The sequence below is a fragment of the Oncorhynchus kisutch genome, unplaced genomic scaffold, assembly GCF_002021735.2.
Source record: "Oncorhynchus kisutch isolate 150728-3 unplaced genomic scaffold, Okis_V2 scaffold2914, whole genome shotgun sequence".
In the NCBI taxonomy this organism is placed as follows: Eukaryota; Metazoa; Chordata; class Actinopteri; order Salmoniformes; family Salmonidae; genus Oncorhynchus; species Oncorhynchus kisutch.
In genome coordinates this window covers 3,505-16,227 of record NW_022264859.1, presented here as the reverse complement: position 1 = coordinate 16,227, position 12,723 = coordinate 3,505, and the positions used below count along the sequence as shown (strand labels likewise).

Sequence of the window (12,723 nt, the reverse complement as noted above, 5' to 3'; positions counted from 1 at the left end):
AACATTAGGGGTACTAAATGCCCAGTCACTTAACATTAGGGGTACTAAATGCCCAGTCAAGCGCAAACGCATTCTGAATGATCTAAAGCAGCATAAGTTTGATATAGCTCTTCTTCAGGAGACACATCTGACTGACTCTGAGCATGATAAACTGAAGAGAGAGTGGGTGGGTCAAGTGTACTATTCATCTTTCACCTCTCGGGCAAAATGGGTGGCCATACTCATTAATAAGCATTGTCCCTTTCAGATACAATCTCAGATTAAAGACAAAGGGGGTAGGTTTGTGATCATTCAAGGTTTCATTAACAATGAGCCCATTACCATCGTGAATGTGTATGAGCCTAACCATGATGATCCTACATTTTACCAAGACATCTTTTTGAAGTTAACGTGCCCATCATCAGAGATTTTAATGGCAGTGGATTTTAACTTGGTACTGGACCCTTCCAGTGATAGATCTTCCTCTAATAGTATCAGCCTCACACAGGCAGCTAAAATGTTAAAAGCAGAAATGAAACACTTTGGGACTTATGGAGATTTCACAACCAAAAGGTTAAAGAATACTCATTTTACTCCCCTGTCCATGACAGTTACTCTAGAATTGATTTATTTCTTATTCCTGCAGCCAATGGAAGCTTAACTACTGGGTGTAAGTACTTACCAAGATGTATATCAGATCATTCTGCCCTGCTGGCTTCAGTGCCAGTCAGTAGAGCACAGCCACCCTCAAGAAGATGGAGGTTTGGAACATACTTACTAAATAATCCCACATTTGTAACATTTCTGAACACTCATATAGACATATATTTCTAGCACCAATAACAACTCTGCCTCCCCCCTAATTTTATGGGAAGCTCTCCTTGCATATCATATCTTTTAGTTCAGGTGCTCGTAAGATGTATACGGCTCAAGTAAATTTGTTGGAGAATGAAATCAGAGATCTGGAAAATGAACATAGTGTAACATTTTACGACTCAACTCTACAAACATTTGACTCATTGGACTCATTGGAATATAACACCCTGACGACCCATAAAGGGGAAAATGCTCTTAGGAGAACAAAACAAAACTACTACGAACATGGAGATAAAGCTCCAGTTGCTTGCTTGGCAGATAAGACGAGAGGATTCTAGTAGAGTTATTAGCTCTATTAAGATACCCAATAACACAGTTGTTCACAGTCCTGAGGAAATTAAATCTAGTCTTCAGGGAGTTTTATGAAACATTGTACAAGTCTGAAGGGGATGTCCCTGCCACAATGCATGAGTTTGTGAACAAACTCAATGTACAAACTTTAACTGATGAGGATAGAGAGTACTTGGAGAAAAAGATTAGGGAATCCATTTTCAACACTGCTGGGGGAAAATCACCAGGATTAGACGGATTCCATATCGAATTCTATTGATCCTTTTCACCCAAACTAATTGAGCCTCTTTGCAGTATGTGTAATTATGCCATAGAGACAGAAAAACTCCCAGACACACTTGAAAAGGCACTGATCACAGTTTTGTTAAAACCCGGGAAAGATCCTCTGCTTTGTGGGTCGTATAGACCAATATCTCTATTGAACACTTCATATAAGATTCTTGCGAAACTCATAGCTCTTAGACTGGATTAGGTTCTTCCGGACTTGGTTGATATGGACCAAACAGGCTTTGTAAGAAACCACTCATCTCCTGATAATATCAGAAGATTATTTAATATTATGCATTATGTAGAGAATGACCAAGAATCTGTAGTGGCGGCTTCATTAGATGCGGAAAAAGCTTTTGACCGCATAGAATGGACCTTTAAGTATTTATTGAAGACTCATCTCTGCAGTAGGTCCTATGATTGAGTGTAGTCTGGCCAGGACCCCTCCTGTCAGTATTTATGCTGCAATAGTTTATGTCGGGGGCTAGGGTCAGTCTGTTATATGTGGTGTATTTCTCCTGTCTTATCCGGTGTCCTGTGTGAATTTAAGTATGCGCTCTCTCTCTCTCTCTCTCTCAGGATCTGAGCCCTAGGATCATGCCTCAGGACTACCTGGCCTGATGACTCCTTGCTGTCCCCAGTCCACCTGGTCGTGCTGCTGCTCCAGTTTCAACTGTTCTGCCTGCGGCTATGGAACCCCGACCTGTTCACCGGACGTGCTACCTTGTCCCAGACCTGCTGTTTTCAACTCTCTAGAGACAGTAGGAGAAGTAGAGATACTCTGAATGATTGGCTATGAAAAGCCAACTGACATTTACTCCTGAGGTGCTGACCTGTTTCACCCTCTACAACCACTGTGATTAATATTATCTGACCCTGCTGGTCATCTATGAACATTTGAACATCTTGCCCATGTTCTGTTATAATCTCCACCCGGCACAGCCGGAAGAGGACTGGCCACCCTCATAGCCTGGTTCCTCTCTAGGTTTCTTCCTAGGTTTCGGCATTCCTAGGGAGTTTTTCCTAGCCACCGTGCTTCTACACCTGCATTGCTTGCTGTTTGGGGTTTTAGGATGGGTTTCTGTACAAAGCCTCTCTTGAACAAACTCAAGCATACAACTAGGGCTGTGACGGTCATGGGACTTCCGGTGTCGGTGATTGGCGTGCCGTACAGTGGGGCAAAAAAGTATTTAGTCAGCCACCAATTGTACAAGTTCTCCCACTTAAAAAGATGAGAGGCCTGTAATTTTCACCATAGGTACACTTCAACTGTGACAGACAAAATGAGGAAAAAAAATCCAGAAAATGACATTGTAGGATTTATAATTAATTTATTTGCAAATTGTGGTGGAAAATAAGTATTTGGTCACCTACAAACAAGCAAGATTTCTGGCTCTCACAGACCTGTAACTTCTTCTTTAAGAGGCTCCTCTGTCCTCCACTCGTTACCTGTATTAATGGCACCAGGTTTGAACTTGTTATCAGTATAAAAGACACCTGTCCACAACCTCAACAGTCACACCCCAAACACCACTATGGCCAAGACCAAAGAGCTGTCAAAGGACACCAGAAACAAAATTGTAGACCTGCACCAGGCTGGGAAGACTGAATCTGCAATAGGTAAGCAGCTTGGTTTGAAGAAATCAACTGTGGGAGCAATTATTAGGAAATGGAAGACATACAAGACCACTGATAATCTCCCTCGATCTGGGGCTCCACGCAAGATCTCACCCCGTGGGGTCAAAATTATCACAAGAACGGTGAGCAAAAATCCCAGAACCACACTGGGACCAAAGTAACAAAGCCTACCATCAGTAACACACTACGCCGCCAGGGACTCAAATCCTGCAGTGCCAGACGTGTCCCCCTGCTTAAGCCAGTACATGTCCAGGCCCATCTGAAGTTTGCTTGAGAGAATTTGGATGATCCAGAAGAAGATTGGGAGAATGTCATATGGTCAGATGAAACCAAAATATAACTAAAAAACACAACTCGTCGTGTTTGGAGGACAAAGAATGCTGAGTTGCATCCAAAGAACACCATACCTACTGTGAAGCATAGGGGTGGAAACATCATGCTTTGGGGCTGTTTTTCTGCAAAGGGACCAGGACGACTGTAAAGGAAAGAATGAATGGGGCCATGTATCGTGAGATTTTGAGTGAAAACCTCCTTCCATCAGCAAGGGCATTGAAGATGAAACGTGGCTGGGTATTTCAGCATGACAATGATCCCAAACACACCGCCCGGGCAACGAAGGAGTGGCTTCGTAAGAAGCATTTCAAGGTCCCGGAGTGGCCTAGCCAGTCTCCAGATCTCAACCCCATAGAAAATCTTTGGAGGGAGTTGAAAGTCCGTGTTGCCCAGCAACAGCCCCAAAACATCACTGCTCTAGAGGAGATCTGCATGGAGGAATGGGCCAAAATACCAGCAACAGTGTGTGAAAACCTTGTGAAGACTTTTGCCAACAAAGGGTATATAACAAAGTATTGAGATAAACTTTTGTTATTGACCAAATACTTATTTTCCACCACAATTTGCAAATAAATTCATGAAAAATCCTACAATGTGATTTTCTGGATTTTTTTCTTCTCATTTTGTCTGTCATAGTTGAAGTGTACCTATGATGAAAATAACAGGCTACTCATCTTTTTAAGTGAGAGAACTTGCACAATTGGTGGCTGACTAAATACTTTTTTGCCCCACTGTATGTACACAGTCATCGACATAACTGACAGCCGACGGACGGACGAAACATTAGCAAAGGAAAACAGTGTTTAGGCCTAACTGTCTTGCTCATAGGCGCGCGAGTCTCAAGTTAAGGGGAAGCTAATTTTCACCATAAATAACATATAAAGCATTCTATGCATCATCACATTTACAGACTTATGTAAGATAGCTATCTATTGCTAATGTGATTAGTAAATTGGATAGTCATCATTTAGACTAATAATATAACTCAATCACTGTTCGCAAAAAAACGTCTGTTCAATGCAGCGCGTGGTGGAGTAAGCCTAGGCTAGGCTATATCAGATATGTTTCTATTTACAGGAAAACAAATTGGCCTTTTAAAAATATTTTTTATCATTTTTTTTATTTATTTCACCTTTATTTAACCAGGTAGGCTAGTTGAGAACAAGTTCTCATTTGAAACTGCGACCTGGCCAAGATAAAGCATAGCAGTGTGAGCAGACAACAAAGAGTTACACATGGAGTAAACAATTAACAAGTCAATAACACAGTAGAAACCAAAGGGGGAGTCTATATACAATGTGTGCAAAAGGCATGAGGAGGTAGGCAAATAATTACAATTTTGCAGATTAACACTGGAGTGATGAATGATCAGATGGTCATGTACAAGTAGAGATATTGGTGTGCAAAAGAGCAGAAAAGTAAATAAATAAAAACAGTATGGGGATGAGGTAGGTGAAAAAGGGTGGGCTATTTACCAATAGACCATGCAATTCTACTACACTTTATATGACTATAGAGATTAGCAGAATCTTTTTCAATATGACTTTCAAGTGGCACTGACCCAGGGATAAAGAAAGTGAGTATGCACACTCACCGGGGATATAGCCAGATGCCAAAAATACTGTTCGCTCAATTAAGTTCAGAATTTTGATAACTAAAAGACAGATTAGTCTTTTCATTGTCTTCTCTTTGAAGCAATAGCCAATTGCTTTCCAAACTATGTTAGCCTGAGATGGCGTTGTCTTTCGTGAGATGCACTGTCAGGCTCATGTAAGAAGTCATATTTACACTTGACCACGTCTGTGGTCAGTGCAAAAAAATGGACGTCCTTTAGCTGTCCGAACCTCCCCCTTCACCTTGAAAAAAAAGTTTGGTAAACCCTGCTTTAACTGGCTAAAACTATTTTAAACCGGTCTTATTTTGAGACAAACCAAGTCTGCTCCAGCCTATAAGAACGAGGAGGAATGTCATAAACTAAGTAGAACCAGATCATGAACTATAGTACTGTAAAGTGACAGATACTGAACAAGGTGCCTACGGCTGATGGAAGGAGGCATCTGTTCTTAAATTGCTAGAGCACAGAAAGGATGTGTCCAAAACACATCCTACCTTTCCCAATGATAAGTAAAGGCCGTTTGGCCTACCTTTCCCAATGATGAGTAAACTTGAGTGTATGCATTATAGATATGGGCTTCATAGAAAGTGTTACAAAGTGTTCTCTGTTCATCTTATACATCCAGGTTTGGCCGGGGTAGGCCGTCATTGTAAATAATAATTTGTTCTTAACTGACTTGCCTAGTTAAATGAAGGTTAAATAAAATAAAAAATATGAAGTGCTTCACTATAAATATGTTTGACGATGTGGTTTGAAGTACCATTATCTTGCACAAACAGTAAGACGACTATAGACAGAAATCAATGCAGTAATGTTTTATTAAATAAAGGCTCTGATTAAAATAGTAATAAAATCCGGCATTTGGCTAATTCTTCTTCCCAAAAGCTTTTCTGAATGGTTTGGAGACGGCTCTGGAGATAGCTCGTAACACCCTGACTATGAGAGGGCGTTTACGGGACTGGGACTCCTGGGGAGCAGGGGCCAGTGTGGTTGTCAGGGCCTCCTTGGGTGGGGAAGTGGATAGAACCTCACACTCAGCATCTGTGATAAGAATATTTCATAATCAGAAAATGAATGTGTGTATCTGTCTGCCTGTCTGTCCGCCTGTATCTGTAGTCACCGTTTTAACAAGCTGGCCATAGGGTGATACATCAATATGACATAATCAATGCTTATCACTTACCCTGTGAAATACGAGTCTCTCTGAGACGTTTGGTAGGCAGAGAATCCTGTTCAGGGTGGCTCTTCGGTTCCCCTTTTGTCTTGAATAGCTGTTGACAAAACACATCAGGACAACTGAGCCTGTGTAAAATATACAGTGCCTTGCGAAAGTATTCGGCCCCCTTGAACTTTGCGACCTTTTGCCACATTTCAGGCTTCAAACAAAAATATATAAAACTGTATTTTTTTGTGAAGAATCAACAACAAGTGGGACACAATCATGAAGTGGAACGACATTTATTGGATATTTCAAACTTTTTTAACAAATCAAAAACTGAAAAATTGGGCGTGCAAAATTCTTCAGCCCCCTTAAGTTAATACTTTGTAGCGCCACCTTTTGCTGCGATTACAGCTGTAAGTCGCTTGGGGTATGTCTCTATCAGTTTTGCACATCGAGAGACTGACATTTTTTCCCATTCCTCCTTGCAAAACAGCTCGAGCTCAGTGAGGTTGGATGGAGAGCATTTGTGAACAGCAGTTTTCAGTTCTTTCCACAGATTCTCGATTGGATTCAGGTCTGGACTTTGACTTGGCCATTCTAACACCTGGATATGTTTATTTTTGAACCATTCCATTGTAGATTTTGCTTTATGTTTTGGATCATTGTCTTGTTGGAAGACAAATCTCCGTCCCAGTCTCAGGTCTTTTGCAGACTCCCATCAGGTTTTCTTCCAGAACGGTCCTGTATTTGGCTCCATCCATCTTCCCATCAATTTTAACCATCTTCCCTGTCCCTGCTGAAGAAAAGCAGGCCCAAACCATGATGCTGCCACCACCATGTTTGACAGTGGGGATGGTGTGTTCAGGGTGATGAGCTGTGTTGCTTTTACGCCAAACATAACATTTAGCATTGTTGCCAAAAAGTTCAATTTTGGTTTCATCTGACCAGAGCACCTTCTTCCACATGTTTGGTGTGTCTCCCAGGTGGCTTGTGGCAAACTTTAAACGACACCTTTTATGGATATCTTTAAGAAATGGCTTTCTTCTTGCCACTCTTCCATAAAGGCCAGATTTGTGCAATATACGACTGATTGTTGTCCTATGGACAGAGTCTCCCACCTCAGCTGTAGATCTCTGCAGTTCATCCAGAGTGATCATGGGCCTCTTGGCTGCATCTCTGATCAGTCTTCTCCTTGTATGAGCTGAAAGTTTAGAGGGACGGCCAGGTCTTGGTAGATTTGCAGTGGTCTGATACTCCTTCCATTTCAATATTATGGCTTGCACAGTGCTCCTTGGGATGTTTAAAGCTTGGGAAATCTTTTTGTATCCAAATCCGGCTTTAAACTTCTTCACAACAGTATCTCGGACCTGCCTGGTGTGTTCCTTGTTCTTCATGATGCTCTCTGCGCTTTTAACGGACCTCTGAGACTATCACAGTGCAGGTGCATTTATACGGAGACTTGATTACACACAGGTGGATTGTATTTATCATCATTAGTCATTTAGGTCAACATTGGATCATTCAGAGATCCTCACTGAACTTCTGGAGAGAGTTTGCTGCACTGAAAGTAAAGGGGCTGAATAATTTTGCACGCCCAATTTTTCAGTTTTTGATTTGTTAAAAAAGTTTGAAATATCCAATAAATGTCGTTCCACTTCATGATTGTGTCCCACTTGTTGTTGATTCTTCACAAAAAAATGAAATGTGGCAAAAGGTCGCAAAGTTCAAGGGGGCCGAATACTTTCGCAAGGCACTGTATGGCATGCATCCCAAAAGTCACCCTATTGGCTACGTAAGGCACTACTTTTGACAAGGGCCCATCGAGCTCTGGTCAAAAGTAGTGCACTATATAGGGAATAGGGTGCAATTTGGAACACATCCATTGACTCTCTCTCCCATGTGTATTAGGATTGTATTACAGCGGCCTCACTCAACCTCCTAAAGACAATGACAACAGCATTGTTCTAATGCAGAGACAATAGGGGTTTAGTGAATCTGTAGGGTACATTTCAGCCCTGCCTTACAGAGGTAAACTAAAGACACTGAGCCCTCTACCTTAATCCTGATCTTTGGAATCTTGACAATTTTGTGTAGGAAATGCCACTTCCTGTTCTTCTTAGTCTCTTCCCCCCTGGCAGAGGACACTTCTGTCATTCTGTTGTGGGACAGAAATTGACTTGGATGAACGGTGCCTGCATTCAGAGTCCAGTCGCAAACAGAGTTGTTGGACTGACTCTGGACTAGTGGAACTAGACAGGTTTCACTTGGACCTTGGCCAAAGAGTTCTGCCATTTTGAGCAGAACTGATCTTAAGACCTTTGACTTGGAAACGTTCAGCAGTGGGTCGTTGTTGGACAGTCTGGTGGACGGTCTGCTAGCCGATCTCTGAACAACTAGGCTTTGTATTTCTGCTGAAATGGCAGTGAGAAAATAGGTCAAGGGGCTGGTCGCTCGTCCCTCGTTTCTTCCGTTGGCTTTAGCCTTAAAGATGCTATCTATGATGATGACTATAACCTGTCCAGCCAGAGGACCCAATATGGCCTCAAGCTCCCTCTCTAACTCAAGGGGAGACTTGTGGCCGTGCGCAATATGCTCTATGGCATGGGAATACATCTTAGCAGACACCATGCTTAGCATTTCTTGGGCAAACTGCTGACTTGCTGAGATACTACCAGACAGCGGACCTAGAGTTCCCTGACTGAAACTTCGCATTAGCTCAGCCAATCTGGAATTGAGAAGGTTCATTACCAACTCTACAATACCCATCATAAACCTGGTGTCCGTTGGTATTTTGACAGGTCTGTATTTCTCCCGTCTACTCCAACTGGACGACAGTACGATCTCACTCTGTGACTGGCCTCTCTGGACCATGTTGAAGACAGAATCCTCAGAGATTCCAAACACAGAACTCAGTGGTGCCGAGTGGGGTCTGTGTCTCATCTCTCTATCACCACCCTCAGGTGAGGAGACATATCGCTCTTCGTCAACACTCAGCAAAGAGGTCATGGAACTGCAGAATGCACAACAGAAATTAATAGTACATGATAACAAATTACAAAATATGATCCAAGAATTTGGAAGCACCTAAGTAGTATTTCTCTCTAGGTGGATCTGGAATGGATATTTGTACTTATAACAAGGGACATGGGAATAATGTTTTTAGAAAAACCTACAAGAAGAGGAGGGGAAAGGGGTAAGTACCTATGAGAGGAGGGGATAGGGGTAAGTACCTGTGAGAGGAGGGGATAGGGGTAAGTACCTATGAGAGGAGGGGATAGGGGTAAGTACCTGTGAGAGGAGGGGATAGGGGTAAGTACCTGTGAGAGGAGGGGATAGGGGTAAGTACCTGTGAGAGGAGGGGATAGGGGTAAGTACCTGTGAGAGGAGGGGATAGGGGTAAGTACCTGTGAGAGGAGGGGATAGGGGTAGGTACCTATGAGAGGAGGGGATAGGGGTAAGCACCTATGAGAGGAGGGGATAGGGGTAAGTACCTGTGAGAGGAGGGGATAGGGGTAAGTACCTGTGAGAGGAGGGGATAGGGGTAAGTACCTGTGAGAGGAGGGGATAGGGGTAAGTTCCTGTGAGAGGAGGGGATAGGGGTAAGTACCTATGAGAGGAGGGGATAGGGGTAAGTACCTATGAGAGGAGGGGATAGGGGGTAAGTACCTGTGAGAGGAGGGGATAGGGGTAAGCACCTATGAGAGGAGGGGATAGGGGTAAGTACCTGTGAGAGGAGGGGATAGGGGTAGGTACCTATGAGAGGAGGGGATAGGGGTAAGCACCTATGAGAGGAGGGGATAGGGGTAAGCACCTATGAGAGGAGGGGATAGGGGTAAGCACCTATGAGAGGAGGGGATAGGGGTAGGTACCTATGAGAGGAGGGGATAGGGGTAGGTACCTATGAGAGGAGGGGATAGGGGTAAGCACTATGAGAGGAGGGGATAGGGGTAAGCACCTATGAGAGGAGGGGATAGTGGTAAGTACCTATGAGAGGAGGGGATAGTGGTAAGTACCTATGAGAGGAGGGGATAGGGGTACAGTACCTATGAGAGGAGGGGAAAGGGGTAGGTACCTGTGAGAGGAGGGGATAGTGGTAAGTACCTGTGAGAGGAGGGGATAGGGATAAGTACCTATGAGAGGAGGGGATAGGGGTAAGGACCTGTGAGAGGAGGGGATAGTGGTAAGTACCTATGAGAGGAGGGGATAGTGGTAAGTACCTATGAGAGGAGGGGATAGGGGGTAGGTACCTGTGAGAGGAGGGGATAGGGGTAAGTACCTGTGAGAGGAGGGGATAGGGGTAAGTACCTGTGAGAGGAGGGGATAGGGGTAGGTACCTGTGAGAGGAGGGGATAGGGGTAGGTACCTGTGAGAGGAGGGGATAGGGGTAGGTACCTGTGAGAGGAGGGGATAGTGGTAAGTACCTATGAGAGGAGGGGGTAGGTACCTGTGAGAGGAGGGGATAGGGTAGGTACCTGTGAGAGTAGGGGAAAGGCGTGGGAGTTTGTGTGCTGCAAGTAGTTTCTTGAACTGGTGCGTCTACTGGGTCCACCACGAAAGCTGAATCTGACGCTGCGGCCAAGAGAGGTCACTTCTCTAGCCACATTGCTTCCTGATCCAGAAGAGCTTGACGAATCAGAGAGCCTGATCTGCATGGTGAGGTCAAGGGCGGGAACGACCACAGTGGATGTAGACTCCATTACCCAATTTGTAATATCCATGCACCTAGCACTAAACTCATCTCTGCTCATCTGAAATGTTAAAAGACCATACAGAGTTAGTTTGTTAACAGAGCTGCACTGCTGCACCATGTGTTTACTTAAGCTAGTCAATTAAAGCAGTGGTTCAGGATGTTCCACAATGCTGGAAAGGGGGGCCTGAGTGAAAAAGTTTGGAATTCCTCTGAATTAAAGGTCCTGCACGATTTCCCACCAATAAGAGTTTGGAATGTTTGGTCCATCTTACCAACATGAACTACTTTAGAAGTGACTATAAACTCACCCCGGAACGCATATTCTCACTCAGCAGATTCCAATGGCTGAAAAGTAAATAAAAAAAGGTACACAAATAAACTACATGATATACCTCTATTCTCTTAGATTACGTTATGGATGGACCTCTACGGAAGTAGGCCACATCCAAACATCCCTGATTGGTCAGTTGGTCAGTTGAGTCCCTTGTATTTGCCCGAGACGAGAACCTTACCTCCTTCTCAAAACCCATTGGACGAGATGGACAAAAGGGAGGGCTTTCTCATCCAATGGGTTTTGAGAAGGAGGCGGGAAGAGAGAACTCTAGGAGAATGCAATTGAGATTGTCCCTATGGGTACGTCGCAAATGGCCCATATTCCTTAAATACGGAACTATTGTTGACCAAGGCTCTAATAGGGAACATATCTAGGGGATGCACGGGGAACCAAAGACAACCTTACCCATCCTTCATGTCCTGCACAAAGGTGTGTAGGTCTGGGTAGCTTCTCTTTCCCCTGCTGAGGCTGGTCTGGGAGGCTGCAGCCTTGCGGGTCATGGTAGTGAAGGTCACCACTGCAGCCTGATGGGGACAACAGAAAGCAGACTTAGGCTGGAATTCAATCAAATTCGCCATAGCACTGTTAACGCAGTGTCTGTTTACGAACTACTGTCTGCGTGTACAAACAGACATGTACACACACACACACTGTTATCTGGAAGCATTTACCTTTGCCACTCGTTCAGTCTCCTGGGATTGAGATGGCCCGGCTGTTTCTACATCATCACTCTCCTGCATCACACTCTCTCCTTCGACCTCCAGTGTCAGAGTTGATGTGGATGTCTTCAGATCAACCTGATTCAAATCACTCTCTCCTTCGACCTCCAGTGTCAGAGTTGATGTGGATGTCTTCAGATCAACCTGATTCAACTCACTCTCTCCTTCGACCTCCAGTGTCAGAGTTGATGTGGATGTCTTCAGATCAACCTGATTCAACTCACTCTCTCCTTTGGCCTCCTGGATTAGAAGACCTTTACTAGCTCAAGCTTGGTCAATTAATTTGTCATTTTAATCTTCAATGCGTCATTAAAGCACAAAACATCATACCTCCTGTGACTGAGATGGGATGACAATGGCCTCGTCCAACTCACTCTCTCCTTCAACCTCCTGTGACTGAGATGTGCCATCTGTCTTCAGATCAGCCTCCTGCATCTCAATCTCTCCTTCAGCCTCTAGTGACAGAGTTGGGATATCTGTCTCTAGAACAGCCTCTTCCAACTTGGTCTGTCTCTCAACCTCTCTGTGATACAGAAAAAGGAATCTCTCTAAGGTCACTATAATGTGAGTGTGAGGATGTGTTCCAATTATAGAAGTAGAATCATAGAAGTAGAATGAATCCTTCTAGAATTAGGATAGAATCACTGGAATTCTATGGTTCCAATAATCTGAGATGACTCGGCCTATCCAGAGTTATATATTTAGAGAATTTGGCAAACTTTTAGAAAGGACTCCATGTTAGCGCCTTTTGAGCCTTTCATTTACCCTTTCATTATAAGTCAATTATAAAATAGATGTTCAGGTACATATTAGTGTTTA

General features: G+C 43.8%; 1 protein-coding gene across 2 annotated transcripts; it reads right to left on the bottom strand.

The window, feature by feature from the left end:
* Positions 1-5,799: 5,799 nt before the first annotated feature.
* LOC116371044 (uncharacterized) lies at positions 5,800-12,390 on the bottom strand. Of its 2 annotated transcripts, XM_031819982.1 has the most exons (5): positions 12,235-12,390; positions 11,857-12,144; positions 11,591-11,709; positions 6,183-6,270; positions 5,800-6,040 (listed from the first exon to the last, which is right to left on the bottom strand). In XM_031819982.1, the coding sequence occupies exons 1-5, from the start codon at positions 12,337-12,339 to the stop codon at positions 5,993-5,995; spliced, it is 648 nt and encodes a 215-aa protein (XP_031675842.1). In that variant the 5' UTR covers positions 12,340-12,390; the 3' UTR covers positions 5,800-5,992. The 2 variants fall into 2 exon arrangements, with proteins under 2 accessions (XP_031675842.1, XP_031675841.1); XM_031819981.1 differs by lacking the exons at positions 11,591-11,709; positions 11,857-12,144; positions 12,235-12,390 and adding an exon at positions 8,217-9,209.
* Positions 12,391-12,723: the final 333 nt, after the last annotated feature.

Excerpts from the sequence above, each read along its gene's own strand:
- LOC116371044 (XM_031819981.1), bottom strand. The coding sequence starts at position 9,167 with ATGACCTCTTTGCTGAGTGTTGACGAAGAGCGATATGTCTCCTCACCT. Across the intron at positions 6,271-8,216 it reads TTCCAAAGATCAGGATTAAG|CTATTCAAGACAAAAGGGGA; the intron begins GTAGAGGGCTCA and ends TTTTGTCAACAG. Across the intron at positions 6,041-6,182 it reads AGAGACTCGTATTTCACAGG|ATGCTGAGTGTGAGGTTCTA; the intron begins GTAAGTGATAAG and ends TTCTTATCACAG.